This window comes from Hemitrygon akajei, chromosome 12 (assembly GCF_048418815.1).
Source record: "Hemitrygon akajei chromosome 12, sHemAka1.3, whole genome shotgun sequence".
NCBI lineage: Eukaryota > Metazoa > Chordata > Chondrichthyes > Myliobatiformes > Dasyatidae > Hemitrygon > Hemitrygon akajei.
In genome coordinates this window covers 62,342,180-62,363,039 of record NC_133135.1, presented here as the reverse complement: position 1 = coordinate 62,363,039, position 20,860 = coordinate 62,342,180, and the positions used below count along the sequence as shown (strand labels likewise).

Genomic DNA, 20,860 nt, shown 5'->3' with positions numbered 1-20,860 from the left:
CTATAATTTCACAGCTACAGCCCCAAAAATACGTTAATTTCACAAAGTACAGCAATGTTCTGCACTTTCATTAAGATAGCTGCCAATCATTCAATCCTCGCTGCTTATTCCTTCACAAACTTGCAGGCTGCTACAATATTATAAAAATTCTTTTTCAGGATTTGTGCCATCGTTCATAGCCTTTCCCCAATCCCTCTGGGAAGGTGTTGATGAGCCACCGTCTTGAACTGTTGCAGGCTTTCTGCCATTGACTGGCCAGTACCAAGGTTTAGAATTGGTGCTAATGTTGGACCCAGTAGTACATTGCTAAGGGTACTGTGCAACCTGGAGGAGCCTGCTGGTGATGTATTTCCCATACACCCATTGTCATTGGTGGTAAACAGAGCTCACCAGTTTGGGAAAAGTCCAGTGCATCTCACACATGGCAGCCATTATGTGCCGGTGGTGTTGGGAATGAACAATTAGCATGGTGGATGAGGAGCTAATCAAGCATCTTGGTTTGTGTGGATAACATCAAGCTTATTGGTGTCGCACTAATTCAGGTCAGTGACTTTTTCCTGAGAAAAGGTGGAAAGATTTTGAGCTGTCAGGTGGTGAAGCTCCTATCACAGGGTACCCAGCCTCTTGTACCCACTGTATTGTATTTGTGTAATTGGTCAAGTTGAGTTACTCATCACTGGTGACTAATCAAGTGTGCTTGAAGAATTGTCATTTTGTTTTTATTGTTAGTTGGTAAGGATCTCAGCAAAGTTAATACTATTGGATACCAAAGTGTCAGAATATCTCGTTAGAGATGGCCTTTGCCTGGCACTACTGTGATGTGAACATTGCCCACCATTCATCACCCATGCCTGAATACTGCCTGTGTATCTCTGCATGAGGCAGCACTGCTTTATTTGCTAGGGAGCTATGAATGGATGTTGTGCAATCAGCAAACACACACCTTTGATCTTCTGATGAAAGGAAGGTCATGGAGAGTGTAGCCAAGAATGGTTGATTCTAGGACTTTGTCACTCCCTTGACAAAGGGAGTGAGTCCCTTTGTCATGAGGGACCTTGAATTAATGAGCGAGACAGTGACATCATTACAAAACAGGAGCCATTTGAAAAGAACAAGTCTAATAGGAAGTGATTTCTTTGAGCCAATAAGAAGTGGTGCAAGTGGAGCAGCCATTGACGGAGTGGGCTAGTGTTAAGAGTGGTCAGGCTTTGACTAAGCAGGCTTGGGCAAGCACAGGTGGAAGTTCTAATTAAGTTTCTAGTAGGCTTTTTTTCCCTCTTTCTTTGTCTTTTAGTACATAGCTAATGCGCGAATAGGCCCAGAGTTAATGGTATGTTCTTGGTGTGAGATGTGGGAACTTTGGGAGACCTCCAGTCTCGTTGCTAACTATATTTGCATCGGGTTTATCAAACTGCAAACCCTTAGAGACAATGTTAAGAAACTGGAGCTGCAGCTTGATGACCTTCAGCTTATATAGGACAATGAGAAAGTGATGGATAGAAGCTACAGGGAGGTAGTCACCCCTAAGTTGCTGGTGACCGGCATCTGGATGACTCTCAGAAGAAGGAAAGGGAACAGGTAGGCAATGCAAAGTACCCCTGTGGCTGTTCAACTCAATAACAAGTAGACCACTTAGGACACTGGTGGGAAGGGAGGGGGGTTGACCTATCGAAGGGAAGCTGCCGTGCTCAGTCTCTGGCACTAAGTCTGGCTCTGTGGCTCAGAAAGAAAGGGAGAAGAGGAATGCAGTAGCATTAGACAATTTCATAGTTAGAGGAGCAGACAAGAGATTTTGTGGACGTGTAAGAGACACCTAGATGGTATATTGCCCCCCAGGTGCCAAGGTCGGGCATGTCTTGGATCAGGCCCACGGTCATTCCAAAGGGGGAGAGTGAGCAGCCAGAAGTCATGGTACATATTGGTACCAACACCACAAGTAGGAAGAGGGAGAAAGTCCAGAAGAGAAAATATAGAATTCGGCAGAAAGCTGAAAAACAGGACCTCCAGGGTGGTAATCTCTGGATGCTGGCTTTGCCAGGCGTCAGTGAGGATAAGAATACAATGATTTGGCAGACGAATGAATAGCGGAGAAATTGGTGCAGGGAGCAGGGTTTCAGACTTCTGGATCACTGGGATCTCTTCAGGGGAAGGTAGTTCCTGTACAAAAAGGATGGGTTACACCTGAACTGGAAGGGGGACCAATATCCTTGCTGGCTGGTTTGTCAGAGTTGTTGGGGAGTGTTCAAACTAATTTGGCAGGGGGATGGGAACTGGAGTGATTGGGCTGAGGATAGAACAGTTGGTATACAAGTAGATGCAGTGTGTAGTCAGACAGTGAGGAAGGACTGGCAGATGATAGGGCAAAACAGCAGTCAGTGGGACTGGGGGCAAAATTGAAACAGGTGATGGATACAGGACTGACGGTGTTATATTTGAATGCACGTTTTATACAAAATAAGGTTGATGATGTTATAGGCGCAGTTAAGAGACTGACAGGTATGGTATTGTGAGCATCACTCAGCCGTGGCTGAAAGTTGGGAGTTTAACATCCAATGATACACATTATATTAAAAGGACAGGCATGGAGATAGAGGGGGTGGGATGACTCTGTTGGTAAAAAAATGAAGTCAAATCCCTGGAAAGCGGTGACATAGGATCAAAAGATGTAGAATCCTTGTGGGTAAAGTTAAGAAACTTCAAGGGTAAAAAAAACCCTAATGGGATTTATATATTGAACAGTAGCCAGGATGTGGGATACAAATTACAACAGGAGACAGAACAGGCATGTAGAAGGGTAATATTACGATAGCCATGAGGGATTTCCACATGTAGGTAGTTTGGGAAAAACAGTTTGGTGTTGGATCCCAATTGAGAGAATTTGTAGAAAGGTTTCGAGATGGCTTTTTAGAGCAGCCTGTGATCCAGCCCACTAGGGGAAAGGCAATTCTGGATTGGATGTTGTGTAGTGAACCAGATTTGATTAGGAGCTTAAGGTAAAGGAACCCTTAGGAAACACTGATCATAATATGGTTGAGTTCACCTTGCAGTTTGAGAGGAGAAGATAAAGTCAGATGTATCAGTATTACAGTGGAGTAAAGGAAATTACAGAGGAATTGGCCAAGGTTGATTTGAAGGGGGCTCTAGCAGGGATGATGGCAGAACAACAAGGGCTGGGATTTCTGGGAGCAATTCAAAAGGGGCAAGATAGATACATCCCAAAGATAAAGTATTCAAAAGGGAGGATGAGGTAACTGCGGCTGACAAGGGAAGTCAAAGGCAGTATAGTAGCAAAAGTGAGGGATTGAGAAACTTTTAAAAAGCAACAGAAGGCAAGTACAAAAAAGCCATTAAGGACTGAAAAGATGAAATATGAAGGTAAGGTAGACAATAGAAGAGGATATCAAAAGATTTTTCAGATATATAGAGTAAAAGGAAGGCAAAAGTAGACATCAGTCTGCTGGAAAATTACACCGGAGAGGTGGTAATGGGGCAGAGAGAAATGGCAGGCAAAATTAACAGTAAAAGTACTTTGCACATATCCTCACTATGGAAGACGCTAGCAGTATGCCAGAAACCCAAGAGTGTCAGGGGGCCAAAATGAGTGCAGTTGGTATTATTAATGTGAAGGTACTTGGGAAATTGAAAGATCTGAAAGTTGTTAAGTCCCCTGGACCAGATGGACTACACTTATGGGTTCTGAAAGAGGTAAATAATAGATTGTGTAGGCATTAGTAATGATCTTCCAAGAATCTCAAGATTCTGGAATGGTTCTGGAGGGCTGGAAAATTGCAAATGGAACTCCATTCTTTAAGAAGGGAGAAAGGCAGAAGAAAGGAAATTATAGGCCATATAGCCTGACTTCAGTGATTGGGAAGATGAGGTTTTGGGGTACTTGAAAGCACATAATAAAATAGGCCAAATTCAGCGTGATATCCTTAAGTGGAAATCTTGCCTGAAAAAAATGTTTTGGAATTCTTTGAGGAAATATCAGGCAGGACAGACAAAGGAGAGTCAATGGATATCGTTTACTTGGATTTTCAGAAGGACTTTGACAAGGTGCTGCACATGAGGCTGCTTGGACAGAAGACTGGATGACTGCTAGGATGCGAAGAATGGGACTACAGAGGTCTTTTTCTGGTTGGCTGCTGATGACTAGTCATATTCTGCAGGGATCAGTGTTGGATCTGCTTCTTTTCTTGTTACATGTTAATGATTTGAATGAAGGAATTGATAGCTTTGTTGTTAAGTTTGTGGACGATACAAAGATAAGTGGAGATGCAGAAGGTGTTGAAGAAACAGGAAATCTGCAGAAGGACAGACAGATTCGGAGAATGGGCAAAGTGGCAGATGGAATATAGTGTAGGGAAATGCACGGTTATGCACTTTGTTGGAAGGAATAAAGACATCGAATATTTTCTACACGGGAAGAAAATTCAAAACTCAGAGACGCAAAGGGACTTAGGAATCCTTGTGCAGGATTCTCTGAAGTTTAACTTGCAGGTTGAGTTGGTGGTGAGGAAGGCAAATGCAATGTCAGCATTCATTTCAAGAGGACTAGAATATAAGTTCAGGGATGTAATGCTGAAGCTTTACAAGGTATTGGTCAGACCTCACTTAAAAGGTCAAAGTTCAAAATAAATTTATTATCAAAGTACATATATGTCACCATAGACAACCTCGAGATTCATTTTTTGCAGGCATACTCAATAAATCTATAATGGTATAATAACCGTAACGGAATCAATGAAAAACTGCACCAACTGGGGTGTCAAACCAGTGTGCAAAAGACAGAAAACTAAAACTACAACTATGAGGATCCCTGTACCTCCTGGTGAACCTGTGACCTCTGTCTCAGAGGCCAACGTCAGGCTGTCTTTGAGGGTGAATCCTTGCAAGGTGGCAGAGCCTGATGGAGTACCTGGCAAGGCTCTGAAAACAGGTGCCAACCAACTGGTGGGAGTGATCAAAAAAGCTTCAATCCTTCACTGCTACAGTGGGAAGTTCCCATATGCTTCAAAAGCGCAACAATTATACCATTCCCAAGAAGAGCAGTGAAAGTCACCTTAATGACTATCATCTTGTAGCACTCACAGCTTTGGTGATGAAATGCTTTGAGAGGTTGGCCTTGGCTAGAATCAACTCCTGCCTCAGCAAGGACCTGGACCCATTGCAATTTATCTATCATCACAATAGATCTACGGTGGACATGATCTCATTGGCTCTCCATGTAGCTTTGGATCACCTGGACAATACAAATACTTATGCCAGGATGCTGTTTATTGATTCTTGATCAGCGTTTAAAACCATCATTCTTACAGTCCTGATTGAAAAGCTACAGAACCTGGGGCTCTGCATCTCCCTCTGCAACCGGATACTCAACTTCCTAACTGGAAGACCACAATCTGTGTGGATTGGTAATTACATTGCCACTTCGCCAACAATCAACACTGGTGCACCACCGGAATATGTGCTTAGCCCACTGCCCTACTCTCTACACCCATGACTGTATAGTTAGGTACAGCTTAAATGCCATCTATAAATTTGTTAATGATAGAACCATTTTCAGTAAAATGTCAGATGGTGTGGAGAGGGTGTACAGGAACCAGGTATATCAGCCTGTTGAGTGGTGTCACAGCAACAACCTAGAACTCAACATCAGTAAGACGAAAGAGCTGATTGTAGACTTCAGAAAGAGCAAGACGAGGAAACATGAACCAATCCTTTTTAGAGGAATCAGAAGTGGAGGGAATCAGCAATTTCAAGTTCCTGGGTGTTAATATCTCTGAGAATCTAACCTGGTTCCAACATATTGATACAGTTATAAAGAAGGCAAGACAGCAGCTATGTTTCATTAGGGGTCTGAAGAGATTTGGTTTGTCAACTAAAACACTCAAACTTCTATAGATGTACCGTGGAGAGCTGATAGGCTGCATCATTGTCTCATATGGGGGGGGGGGGGCAGTAGTGAGGGCTACTGCACAGGATCGAAGCTGCAGAGAGTTGTAAAATTAGTCAGCTCCATCATGACTACTGGCCTCCACAGTATCCAAGACACCTTCAAGAAGTGGTGCCTCAAAAAAATGGTTTTCACCACCCAGGTCACGTCCTCTTTTCACTTTACCATTAGGAAGGAGGTACAGAAGCCTGAAGGCGCACACTCAGCAGTTCAGGGCCTGCTTCTTTCTCTCTTCCGTCCGATTACTGAATGGATGTTAAAACCATGAACACTACCTCACTTTTTTGTATTTCTATTTTTGCACTACTTATTTAAATTAGCTATTTGATATACATATATACTTACTGTAATTCAGTTCTTTCCTATATTATTATGTATTGCATTGTACAGTTGCTGCAAATCTAACAAATTTCACAACATATGCTGGTGATATCAGATCTGATTTTGAAATAATAATAAATAAACAAACAATAAATAGAGAACATGAGATAAAGAGTCCTTGAAAGTGGGTCCAAAGGTTGTGGGAAAATTTTAATGATGGGGCAAATGAAACTGTGAAGTTTTCCCTTCTGGTTCAAGATCTTGATGGCTCAGGGATAATATCTTTTCCTAAACTTGATGGTGTGGGCCCTGAGGCTCCTGTACCTTCTTCCTGATGGCAGCAGTGAGAAGAGAGCACAATTTGGGTGGTGGAGGTCCCTGATGATGGTTTTAGATGTCATGCCGAATCTTTGTAAACTCCTTAGAGGCGTTGCCATGTTTTCTTTGTAACTGCACTTGCATGCTGGGCGCAGGACAGGTCCTCCAAAATAATAACAGAGGAATTTAAAACTGCTGACACTCTCCACCTCTGGTCCTCCAAGGAGGACTGGCACAAGGACCTCTGGTTTCCTCCTCCTCAAGTCAATAATCAGCTCCTTGGTCTTGACTACATTGAGTAGGAGGTTGCTGTTATGGCACCACTCAGCCAGATTTTTAATCTTCCTCCTATATGCTGATTCGTCACAACCTTTGATGTGGCCAATGACAGTGGTGTCATCAGCAAACTTGAATATCACATTGGAGCTGTGCCTAGCCACACAGTCATAAGTGTAAACTGATTAGAGCAGGGGACTAAGCACACAGCCTTGTGGTACATCTGTGTTGATGGAGGTCGTGGAGGAGATGTTGTCGCCAATCTGAACTGACTGGGGTCTGCAAGTGAGGAAATTGAGGATCCAATTGCACAGAGGGATTGAATGTTGAGCTTTAGTTGATAAGGAGCATCCTGATGTATGCATCTTTGCTGTCCAGACGTTTCTGGGTTGAGTGAAGAGCCGGTGAGCTGGCATCTGCTGTGGACCTGTTGCTCCAGTAGGCAAATTGGAGTGGATCCAAATAGCTTCTCTTGCAGGAGTTGATCCACTTCATCACCAACCTCTCAAAACACTTCATCACAATGGAACACAAACAAAATCCTGGAGGAATTCAGCAGGCCAAGCAGCATCTATGGAAAAAAGTACAGTCGATGTTTTGGGCCGAAACCCTTCAGCAGAAAAAAAGCTGAGGAGTAGATTTAAAAGGTGGAGGGAGGGGTGAGAGAAACACCTCTAGGTGACAGGTGAAACCTAGAGCGGGAGAGATGAAGTTAAAAGCTGGAAAGTTAATTGGTGAAAGAAACAGAAAGTCATGAAAGAAAGAAAAAGGGGGAGGAGCACCAGAGGAAGGTGATGGGCAGGCAAGGAGATAAGGTGAGAGAGGGAAATGGGGATGGGGAATGGTGGGGGCGTTACTGTCAGTTTGAGAAATCAATGTTCATGCCATCAGGTTGGAGGCCACCCAAACAGAATACAAGGTGTTGTTCCTCCAACCTGAGTGTGGCCTCATCATGACAGTGGAGGAGGGCACGGATGAACAAATCTGAATGGGAAGTGGAATTAAAATGGGTGGCCACTGGGAGATCCCACTTGCTCTGGCAGATTGAGCGCAGATGCTCAGTGAAGCGGTCTCCCAGTCTACGTCGGGTCTCACCGATACACAGGAGGCCACACCGAGAGCACTGAACACAGTAAATGATCCCAACAGACTCACAGGTGAAGTGTCCTCTCACCTGGAAGGTCCGTTTAGGGCCCCGAACGTTTGTCAGACGACACTTCACTTCCTTTCAGGTGAGGCGAGACTTCACCTGCGAGTCTGTTGGGGTCATTTACTGGGTTCCCCTCCCCCCACCTTTTAAATCTACCCCTCAGCACTTTTTTCCCCCAGTCCCACCAAAGGATTTCAGCCAAAACAGTGACTGTACTCTTCTCCATAGATGCTGCCTGGCCTGCTGAATTTTGTGTGTGTTGCTCGGATTTCCAGCCTTTGCAGATTTTCTCTTGTTTGTCATCACAGTGGGTGTAAGTGCTACTGATGATAGTCATTGAGGCAGCTTACCACGATGTTCTTGGGCACTGATACTTCCTAAGAAGGTTGGCGTCATTCAATGTCTGTAGTGAGATGCTGAAGATGTTCTATAGGTCAGTTGTGGAGAGCGCCCTCTTCTTTGTGGTGGTGTGTTGGGGAGGAAGCATTAAGAAGAGGGACGCCTCACGTCTTAATAAGCTGGTAAGGAAGGCGGGCTCTGTCGTGGGCAAAGTACTGGAGAGTTTAACATCGGTAGCTGAGCGAAGGGCGCTGAGTAGGCTACGGTCAATTATGGATAACTCTGAACATCCTCTACATAGCACCATCCAGAGACAGAGAAGCAGTTTCAGCGACAGGTTACTATCGATGCAATGCTCCTCAGACAGGATGAAGAGGTCAATACTCCCCAATGCCATTAGGCTTTACAATTCTACCGCCAGGACTTAAGAACTTTTTAAAAGCTATTATTAATGCTTTTTGAGATAGTGATTTAGATGCATATCATATTTTTTACTGAGTTAAGTATTGTATGTAATTAGTTTTGCTACAACAAGTGTATGGGACATTGGAAAAAAGTTGAATTTCCCCATGGGGATGAATAAAGTATCTATCTATCTATCTATCTGATATAACTGAAGTCTGCTTGAAGCAGGTGGATAGCTTAGACAGCCAAAGCAAGAGGCTAAAGATCTCAGTGAACACTCCAGCCAGTTGATTAGCACAGGTTTTTAGTCCTTGCCCAAGTGCCCCATCTGGGCTTGCTCACACATCGGCCTCAGAGTCTGAAATCACAGGATCATCGAGGCTGTGGGAGATCATGATGGTTCCTCTATGTTTCACGGTCAAAGCAAACAAAGAAGGCATTGAGCTCATCTGGCAGCAAAGCCCTGTTGTCGCTTGATTTAACTTTACAAAATGACAGTACTCAAACTCAGCCATAACTACCTTTGCTGATCCAAGTTTAATCTGGAATTGTCACTTATCCCTTGAGATGACTTTCTGGATATCGTACCTGGACCTCTTGTAATATTCTTGGTCACCAGACTTGAATGCCTCTGATCTGGCCTTCAGCAGATTGCAGATCTTGCAGTAATGTGAGCAGTTTTGGGCTTCTCATGCAAGAATGGATGTGCTGGCATTGGAGAGGGTCCATGAGAGGTTCACAAGGATGATTCCAGGAAGGAAAGGGTTAATGTATGAGGCATGTTTGATGGCTCTGGGCCTGTACTCACTTAAGTTTAGAAGAATGAAAGGGGGAATCTCACTGAAACTTATTGAATGTTAAAAGACCTAGACAGAGTAGATGTTTCCTATAATGGATATTTCTTATAATGCTTGAGTCAAGTACTAGAGGGAACAGGCTTTGAATAGAGGGATGGCCATTTAGAAAAGAGATAAAGAGGAATTTCTTTAGCCAGGGGCAGTGAATCTGTGGAATTCATTGCTACAGACATTTGTCGAGGCCAATTTATTGAACTTATTTAAATCAGAGGTTGACAGGTTCTTGATTAGTCAGGGTGTCAAAGGTTCTGTGGAAAAGTAGCAATAATGGGGTTGAGAGGGACAATAAATCATGCATGATGTAATGGCAGAGCAGATCTGATGGGCTGAATGGCCTAATTCTGCTCATATGGTATTATGAGGAGCTACTTCAAGTGACTTTGGGATAATTGACCTCAACCAACCACAAACCTCTTTCTGTGTGAAGCATGATATCAGCTACTGAATGTCTTCCTTCTATATCTACCGACTTCAGTTTCACCAGGACACATTTAAACCATACCCATCAAAATACTCACTGTCAAGGGTAGTTGCTTCACCTCTGGCATCCTGCACTTCTATACATGTTTTCATTGAGTTTGTGATAAGGTGCTTTGCTAAGTGGTTTCAATAGAAGCCGAACTGGGAATCACTGAGTAGGTCACTGGTGAATAAAAGCTACTTGATAGTACTATCAAAAATGGCTTCCATCATCCTGACCAGCGGCAGTTAATCAGATTGGCTTTGTTGGTTGATGCCAGTTCTGTAACTGTAACAGCTATGAGGTATTGCTTATTCTGGAGTGCATGTCTTCAGCTTTATAGCCAAGATGTTTGTCTGGTCCCTTGGCAGTGCTCTCTGATGTTTTGTTAAAACATATTAAGTGAGCTGAACTGTCTAGAGTCACAACAATACAGATGGATACAGGCTCTTTGACACAATGAGTCCAGATGCCCATCCCACTAGTTGCAATTTCCTGTATTTCGTGCCTATCCTTCCAAGCACCGCCCCTCCATACACCTATCCAAGTGCTTCTTAAAGGATGCTATTGTACTCGCCTTAACCACCACCTTTGGCAACTAGTTTCACATACTCTCTATCCTTTGCATGGAAAACATAGAAATCTACAGCACATTACAAGCTCCGCGGCCCACAATGTTGTGCCATGTAACCTACTCTAGAAAGCGCCTAGAATTACCCTACCACATAGCCCTCTATTTTTCTAGGCTCCATGTACCCATTTAAGAGTCTCTGAAAAGACTCTATTGTATCCACCTCCACCACCAGCAGTGCATTCCATACACCCACCACTCTGTGTGGAAAAAATTAACCCTGACATCCCCTCTGTACCTGCTTCCAAGCATCTTAAAACTATGCCCCCTCCTGTAAGCCGTTACAGCCCTGGGAAAAAGACTCTGGCTATCTACATGATCAATTACACCTCAGCTTCCTTTTTTAAATATTTCCCCTCTCACCCTAAAACTATGCCCTCTAGTTTTAGTCTCCCATCCTGGGGAAAGACTGATTCTCGATCTTAAATATTTCTATAAAGTTACCCTCATTCTCCTATGTTCCAAAGAATAAAAAAAACTAGCTTGGTCAACTCTCCTTATAACCCCCGGTAACATCATATTGTTTCTGTCCTGGTTAAACTGGAAACAGACCTTTCCTATAACAGGGTGACTAGAATTGTGCATAGTTCTCCAAATGCAGTCTCACCAACCGTAGCACGATTTCTCAACTCCTGTACTTAATGCCATAACTGATGAAAGCCTTTTTCACCACCCTATTTGTTGCACTGCATTCAATGAACAATGCACTAGTACTCTCAAGTGTCTTTTCCATTACACTTCCTCATGCCCTAGCCTTCTCAGTATCGGTCTTGTGCTGGCTTGATTTTCCAAAATGCATCACTCCACACTTAATCTGTATTGAAATCCATTTGCCACTCCTTAACCCACTTCCCTCACTGATCTACGATAATCTTCACTACCAACAACACCTAAATTTGCTTCAACTGCAAATTTATGATCAGACCTTATGCATTCATTTCCAAATTATTTATATAAAAAACAAATAACAAGGGTCCAAACATCCACTGGCCTACCATCTACTTTTTGGTTAGTTCTTCAAATACGACACTAAGCAGGTTTGTTAAGAACAACTTCCAATGCATAAAGCCTCGCTGACTACTTCTAATCAGATTATGTCTATCCACTTGTTCGTAGATCCTGTCCCTCAGTTCCCTCCAATAAGTACTGAAGTCAGGCTGGCTGGCCTATATAGTTCCCTGGCTTGTCCGTGCTACTTTCAATACAGAATAAAATTAGCTGCTTTCCCGTCTCTAATGATGAATCAAATATCTCTCCAAGGGCCTCTGCTGCTTCCTTTCTAGCGTCACACTAAGTCCAAGGATGTACTCAGTTAGGTCCTGAGAAAATTATCTACCTAAATGCACCTCAAGGCTGAAAATAACTCCTTCCTGGTAATACCTCGTCTTATCTTGATTTTCTTCTCAGTAAACATTACCTCATTGTTAGCTGCCAGTTCAGTTCTGACTAATTTTCAAACATATGGTAACTAATTGGGTTAACAAATATTTAAAAGAATGTATGTAAAGGCAAGTTCCATTCATCAGTATGCTGCTCAGGATTTCAAAAGTTAAGATTTTCATGGCCAATGTCAATAATGAAGGCAACTTAAGACACTTTGATATTGATCTTGCTGAGAAGGATATGAAAGTGATGATTAATTCAAAGATCAAGGCAGTGGAAATACCTTCCTAAAAAGGAGTAAACCAGAAGAGAATTACCATCTTCTCACAATGGGTTTAGCCATAAGAATAAACTAATCTCACAGATCAGTAACTATCCCATTAACAATGATCACACTGTTAAAAGGTTATGTGGTTTCCTTTTAAAATACTCAACTTATTGTGAAGGATTTTATGGTCGATCAATCTGCAATGTAGCAACACTATAGCACTTCGGGTTTAACTCCCCATAAGTTTCTGTATCTCAAATCATTCCCCAAATATTCACATTTCATTGTATGACAAAGACATGTACATCAATTCACACAGTTATTAACAGTCATACATCTGGTCCACGCCGACCAAAATGCCCCATCCTAGCTAGTTCCACGTGCCAGCATTTGGCCCATAACCTTCTAAACCTTTCCACACCATGTACTTGAACAAATGTCTTTTAAAAGCTGTTATTGTACCTGCCTCAACCACTACCCTAGCAGCCGATTCCACATAGATACCACTCTTAGTGTAAGTAAAAAGTTCACCCTCAAATTCATCTTAAACCTTTCTCATCTTAAACTTATGTCTCTAGTTCTGGATACCCCAGCTTTGGGGTAAAAAAGACACTGCATTCATCTTGTCTATGCCCCCTATTATACCATATCTATAAGGTGATTTCTCTGTCTCCGGTGCTCTAAGGAATAAGGTCCTAGCCTGTACAACCTCTCCCTACAACTCTGTCTATCAAATCTTGGCAGCATCCTTGTACATCTTTTCTGCAATCATTCCAGTTTAATAATGTGTAATTCCTTGGCCTATTTACTTGGCTGATCAAGATCCTCCTGTATTTTTGATAATCTTCTTCATTGTCCACTATATAATCTATTTTAATGTTAACTGCAAACTTACCAACTATGCCTTGAATATTCTTATCCAAATTACTGATATAATTGACAAACAACAGTGGGCCTAGCACCGAGCCCAGAGGTACACCAAAGATCATGGGCTTCTAGTCCTACTGACATCTTCCAGCACTGTGTTGTCTACCATCAAGCCAATTGCATATCCAATTAGCCAGCTCTCCCTGGATCCCATAAGATCTAACCTTACAGAGCAGCCTACAATGTGGAACCTTATCAAAAGCCTTATGCAAGTCCCTATATAACACACATCTTTAGCAAATTCTGGCCAAACAGCAGTATGAAAAATGGGCCATCATTGCAGAGATACTGTACAAATGATTAGACTAGCAAATTTTTGTTGTGTTTCTTCATCCCCAGCAAAGGCTTGAAAGATTTTTAATTCCAAGGCATTGTCATTTCAAAAGTCATTAGTAAAGGTCACCCACTGCTGATGCTAGTGAATATGAGCAAGACTGTATACAGCAATCTATTCAGTCCAGTCTTGCCTGATCAACAAGAGGTTGAAAAGACCATATAATATCTAAAATAACTTTGTGTACAGATGGCATTCTCTGCAAATATCCCAAGGAATTTCGGTTAAAAAAAACACCAATACATTGTTCAGATCTGAGAAGAAAAAGAGACATGCAGAGACACATAGATGCTGAAATCATGACCACTCATAAGAGAAGAAATGAATCTAACAGCATTAATTATAGAAACCTAGCATAAATGATGGAAGAAACACACACTTCACCCTTCCTTTCTGTGGTTCTCGGAGCGGTCTCATAAATCACCAAGACTGCTGGAGAATATTTGCTTATGACTGTTGATCAAACGCTCAACTAGAAAGAAACCATCATCATTTCAAATAGTAAACTACTGCTGAAGGTCTTTTTAGTCCTTTTTTTAGAAATGTATCTTATTCTCTCTTGATTCAATCTATCTCTGTAACTCACTTTCTGAATTTTCCCAGAATAATTATGATCCTTGATCCATATTTTTTTCTCAGATCTTAAATCTCATTGTTACACAGATGCACTGTTTATCCCTTTGTTCACCTTGGCCCCAGAGGTTATGCGCACAGTAGCTATCAACTCTTGCTTCTAGTAAATTACAGGCGAACTATATTTGAGCTAAAGGATGCTGGAAAAAGTCAATGTCATTAGGCATGTTGTAAGACAACGGTGCTCCATGAAACTCTGGGATATTATCACAAAATGGGTTCGTGCAAGAGTACATAAAATACATGATCAGTTTCAGAACTGTGTAGAGTAACCTGAGTTTTCTTAAAATGTGTGTGATATAAATTATACGAAACATGACCACATCTTTCTAACAATTTGTGTTTAGCTAGTAAGAACTGGTATTTTAGCCTAGCACTGTGCTCCTAATTTAAAGTAGTGTTGTCAATATCACAATAAAAAAATTACAAGTATTTGGCCTATCTACATGTGTCAGACAGGTTTTATTGGTCACGAGGCTCAGTTTAACCCCAAGGCTAAGATACACCAGAGCATTGTGTTCCAGAAAAGGTGACTGGCATTTGTGCTTTGAATGTAGGAAATTTAAAACCATTTTCAAAGCGCAACTAATTTATCATATACATGATACGATAGTCTTAAAATTAATAAGAATTAATTGAATAATTTAATTAGTAATAGAACTAACAGTTCATAATAGTTCTGCCATTATTATGTAGATAATCCATCAAATAGGAAAATATGTAATCCACACCAATTTTATTCAACTCTAAAGACATTTAAAATAGCTGCCAATTAAAGTTGCATTTCAAGGTCCCTCAACAGGTTTCTGTATTAAGGATTCAGAGATACAAAGTACATTTATTATCAAAGTATGTATGGAGTATACAACTCTGAGATTCGTCTTCCCCACAGACAGCCACAAAAACAAAGAACAACCATGGAACAAACATACAAAGAAAAAAAACATCAACTCCACCCCATCCCTTCACAAGCAAAAAAAAAATCACGTAAACAGCAACAAGTAAAAATGAGCAAAAACTTATTAAGGAAAGTCATTATCTCTAATTGAAAGCCAGTCTTAAGAAAAAAAGTGATTAAATGTATAATATTGTGCATCTACAAGTGAAACTTGTTTTTAACCATTAATATGTCAAAAATAAAAGAAACCAATATTTGGGAAACCATCTACAGAAACATGCCAGCATGTCTGGTCCTGAAAACTAGAGTCACACGTCCCTCCCTGCATCCACTGAAATGCAATTTGAGTAGAACCTTGTGTTATTTATTCTGCAAGTTTACCTTGCAGCACACCAGCTGACACAATATTCATTACAGTAGGGAAAAAAAGCATCAGATCAAAGCCATCAGAAATACACAATCTAATTCAATCAGAGAAAGCAGCAGCAGAAAGAGAAGGTAATGATCAGCAATGTCAGATCCATATTAGACCACAGCAATAAAAGGTAATGTAACCATAAGATGGGTCTTGCATCCTTCTGCTAAAGCAAAACCTACATCCAAGGATCTATAATTACCTCATTATGACAATCAAATTAATGATCTAAGTACCTTGATCTACTTTCACTCAAACCAGAGATGGCAGTGCATTAATTTTCTTACCTACTTGTACACCTCCTGCATTCAAATAACTATAGGCAAACATATATGAAAAAACAGGAAGTTAAAATTATTTAAAAATTAAGGGAAGCTTGACAGATCACTTTAAGATAACAGAAAACAAATTCATATTCTTCCAGTAGTGGTTTTTTAACTGAACTATTCATAGACCCTGCTCCTTAGAGCACAAAATTAGATAGGTTATCTTTTACCTTAAAAGGTGGGCTAGAGTCACTTGGTCTGGCAGAAAAATCAAAGGAGATGATGAGGTCAATGGCACGTTGAGGCCGTAATATTAGTGGATAGGGCAGGTTGAAGGTGAGTCCACTGTCCACCACATGGATCTTCTTACTTTTTACATCAAGTGGCTCATAGATCCTTTCAAACTCATCTGGATCTGTCAGGAAAACATGAATTCAGATCACAAACAAAGCACTCCTCTGACAGTGCCTTCCCCTCTTCTGGATAATGAATTAATATTGCTAAGACACAGGGAAAATCAATTTATTAACAGTTTCTCTCAATGTTGTGTCATCGAGAACTATGAGCTGTGAAACTATAGGGACATGTGAATTTGGTGCGTTTATACAATGATTGTCAATGAGGACAATTTCTCTCTATCTACTCTAGATGTCCTTGCAAAATCATTGTTCCAAGCAGAACTCCACCTTCTTCCAGTGTGTCCATGTTACTCAATTCCCTGATCCCTGGAATCTTTATCATAAATCCTTTTGCACCATTTCCAAAGATTTTACATCTTTCACATGGTAAGGTGCCCAAAATTGCTTTAGTTGCGTCTGAACCCATGTTTTATAAAGGCTCCTCATGGCTTCCTCACATTATAATCGCTACTCATAAATCAAGAATCCCAAGTGCTTTTTAAAGTAACTTTTTCCAGCCTGTTATGCGGACTTCAACATTCATTGCTGTTACACCTTAAATCTCTGTTTACATGGGTATGTGAAAATTATGCCCTTTGTTTATATTGCCACTTCTCATACTTTCAACTGAAGGAAAAATTTGTTAACTGGAACAAGACTAACCTGTGTAAGGAAGATTTTAAGTCCATTATGCTGGCCAAAAGAGAACTACAAACCTGTGACTGCAGCATCTACTTCATCATCCTCCAGCAGTTCTGGTGGTATCAGGTCACCGAGGGGAGACAGTGGGAATGACGTGTTCAGGTTAAGGCCCAGCATAAAGTTGTGCACCTTGCCGGCTCGGCCTTCCCGCGTGTTGAAAAGTGCAGTGTCACTGAACAGGGTCTTCACCATCCTCTGTACCCAGCTATCGTGGTTAATCTGCTGACTCTCCTCTTCTGCCTCTGCTGCTTCACTCCCAAACCGCTCCTCTGATGAAAGGCAAACACATTTCTCGAGTATGTTTACTGTGATCTGTTCTTTAGCATTCAATTCATTGTTTTTACGTTGCTTAAAACTGTGTGTCTCATGCAAAGACTTATTTGCCATTCATGTTACATACTCTGCTAAGTTTCAACTTACGTTGCTGGGATCTGTACCAAGTAATTTTGGTTCAAAGTTGCCTGAGCAAAGTTAGTAGGTAATCATCCATAACAGTTCCTACAACATAATCATAATTGGTTGAACAATTAACTTGAAACTGAAACACTGTTGGTGAGTTAACTGCTGGCGAGCAAAGATCATCTGGCAATTTGACTTTTGGTAGTCACTTGTTTGAAACTGGTGCTAAGAATACAATGTCTGTAAATTGCAAATTAGGTTTCCCAGTAATGTATTGAAATCTCAAAGCCAATGCACAATTTTCTCTCCAACATTTCAGGAATGATATGGTTCAAGTTGCTGCCTTATCTACCGACTTAGTGAGCCTGCAATATTGAAATGTTTCACTAACTTGCCTATCTCTATCAAGTTTACTACATTCCTCTGGAGGTATCAGTTTTCTTCCAATTCCAGTCTTGTACTTAGCTGTAAAGTGAATTACTCCATTGGTAGTCCTACGTTTAGCTGCCAATACTCCACATATGAATTGAATACTTACATCCTTCAAATACATGAAGAGTAAAAATCTTTACATTACATCTCTGTTCAAATATGCAACTGTAGCAATTTATAATAAATATTATGTACAACAGGTTAGTCAATATAACATTGAAATACAGTTGCATCAGCATGAATAAGTAGTCTGATGGCCTGGTGGGAGAAGCCTGCTGGTCCTGACTTTCTGTTGCGGTACCATTTCCCAGATGGTAGCAGCTGGAACAGTTTGTGGTTGGGGTGACTCAGGTCCCCAATGATCCTTTGGGCCCTTCTTACACATCTGTCTTTGTAAACGTCCTGAATAGTGGGAAGTTCACATCTACAGATGTGCTGGGCTGTCCACACCACTCTCTGCAGAGTCCTGTGATTGAGGGAAGTACAGTTCCCATACCACACACTGATGCAGCCAGTCAGAATGCTCTTAATTATGCCCCTATAGAAAATACTTAGAATTTGGGGGGGCTATACCAAATTCTTCAACTGTCTGAGATCAAAGAGGTGCTGTTGTGCCTTCTTCACCACCTAGCTGGTATGTACAGACCACGTGAGATCCTCGGTGATGTTTATGCCGAGGAACTTAAAGCTGTTCACCCTCTCAACCCCAGATCTGTTAATGTCTATCGGGGTTAGGCTGTCTCCATTCCTCTTGTAGTCCACAACCAGCTCTTTTGTTTTTGCGACACTGAGGGAGAAGTTGTTTTCTTGACACCACTGTGTCAGGGTGATGACTTCCTCTCTGTAGGCTGCCTCATTGTTATTTGAGATTAGGCCAATCAGTGTAGTATTGTCAGCAAATTTAATCAGCAGATTGGATGAGAATATCCTTCCCCAATATCTCTAACTTATTAGCTCCTTTAAAGCCATAAGACTATATGATGTAGAAGTAGAATTAGGCCATTTGGCCTATCAAGACTGCTCCAACATTTCATCATGGCTGATCCAATTTTCCTCTCAGCTCCAATCTCCTGTCTTCTCCCCATATCCCTTCATGTTCAGGCCAATCAAGAATCTATCAAACTCTGCCTTAAGATTCACTATTCTCTGGCTAAAGGAATTCCTCCTCATCTCCATTCTAAAAGGATGCTCCTCTATTCTGAGGCTGTGTCCTCTGGTCTTAGACTCTCCCACCACAGGAAACATCCTCTCCATATCCACTCTAACAAAGCCTTCCACCATTCGATAGGTTTCAATGAAGTCATCCCTCATTCTTCTCAATTCTAGTGAATACAGGCACAGAGCCATCAAGCGCTCTTCATTTGGCAAGCCATTCAATTCTGAAATTATTTTCTTGAACCTCCTTTGAATCCTCTCCAATTTCAGCACATCCTTTCTTAGATACGGGGCCCAAAATTAATACGCAGCAGCATCTCCGGACTCTGGATTGGGAATTGCCAAACGTTATGTGGATTTTCTGGTGTAGTCTGTTTTGTCATATGCTTTTGTGATATCATTCTGGAGGAACGTTGTCTCATTTTTTAACTGCATTGCATTTGTGGTTTCTAAATGACAATAAACTGAATCTGAATCTGAAAACAGCTCACAATATTCCAAGTGAGGCCTCACCAGTATAAAGTCTCAATATTACATCTTTGGTTGAACCTAACTGGAAGACCACAATCTGTGCGGATTGGTGATAACTTATCCTCCTCGCTGACGATCAACACTGGCGCACCTCAGGGGTGTGAGCTTAGCCCACTGTTCTACTCTCTATATACACGACTGTGTGGCTAGGCATAGCTCAAATACCATCTATAAATTTGCTGACGATACAACCATTGTTGGTAGAATCTCAGGTGATGACGAGAGGGCATACAGGAGTGAGATATGCCAACTAGTGGAGTGCTGCCACAACAGCAACTTGGAACTCAACATCAGTAAGACAAAAGAGCTGATTGTGGACTTCAGGAAGGGTAAGACGAAGGAACACATACCAATCCTCATAGAGGGATCAGAAGTGGAGACAGTGAGCAGCTTCAAGTTCCTGGGTATCAAGATCTCTGAGGATCTAACCTGGTCCCAACATATCGATGTAGTTATAAAGAAGGCAAGACAACGACTATACTTCATTAGGAGTTTGAAGAGATTTGGCATGTCAACAAATACACTCAAAAACTTCTACAGTTGTACCATGGAGAGCATTCTGACAGTCTGGCATGGAGGGGCTACTGCACAGGACCGAAAGAAGCTGCAGAGGGTTGTAAGTCTAGTCAGCTCCATCTTGGGTACTAGCCCACAAAGTACCCAGGACATCTTCAGGGAGTGGTGTCTCAAAAAGGCAGCATCCATTATTAGAGACCTCCAGCACCCAGGGAATACCCTTTTCTCACTATTACCATCAGGTAGGAGGTACAGATGCCTGAAGGCACACACTCAGCGATTCAGGAACAGCTTCTTCCCCTCTGCCATCCATTGCCTAAATGGACATTGAATCTTTGGACACTATCTAACTTTTTGTTTTAAAAATATAGTATTTCTGTTTTTGCACATTTTAAAAAATCTATTCAATATACATAATTGATTTACTTGTTAATTTATTATTTTTTTTTCCTCTACTGGATTATGTATTGCATTGAACTGCTGCTGCTAAGTTAACAAACTTTACGCCACATGCCGGTGATAATAAACCTGATTCTGAATTCTAGTTCTCTTGAAATGAATGCTAGCATCGCATTTGCTTTCCTCACCACAGACTCAACCTGCAAACTAACCTTTAGCGAATCCTGCATAGGGACTCCCAAGTCCCCTTGCACCTCAGTTTTTTGTATTTCTCTCCATTCCTTCTGCTAAAGTGCATGATGGTACATGTCCCGACGCTGTATTCCATCAACCATTTCTTTGCCCATTCTCCTAATCTGCCTAAGTCCTTCTGTGGCCTTTCTACTTCCTCAAAACTATTTGCCCCTCCACATACCTTCATATTGTCCGCAAACTTTGCAACAAAGCCATCAATTCCATCATCTAAATCACTGACATATAACGTAAAAAGA

General features: G+C 41.5%; 1 protein-coding gene across 6 annotated transcripts in view; it reads right to left on the bottom strand.

Moving 5' to 3' along the window:
- LOC140737090 (cytosolic phospholipase A2-like) overlaps positions 1 to 20,860 on the bottom strand; it is a 240,955-nt gene that overhangs the window by 9,951 nt on the left and 210,144 nt on the right. For all 6 annotated transcript variants that reach the window (XM_073063260.1, XM_073063261.1, XM_073063259.1 and 3 more), the window contains 2 exons: positions 16,952 to 17,206; positions 16,068 to 16,252 (listed from right to left, as the gene is read on the bottom strand). In XM_073063260.1, the coding sequence (XP_072919361.1) occupies positions 16,068 to 16,252; positions 16,952 to 17,206 (440 nt within the window). The remainder of the gene's footprint in view (positions 1 to 16,067; positions 16,253 to 16,951; positions 17,207 to 20,860) is intronic.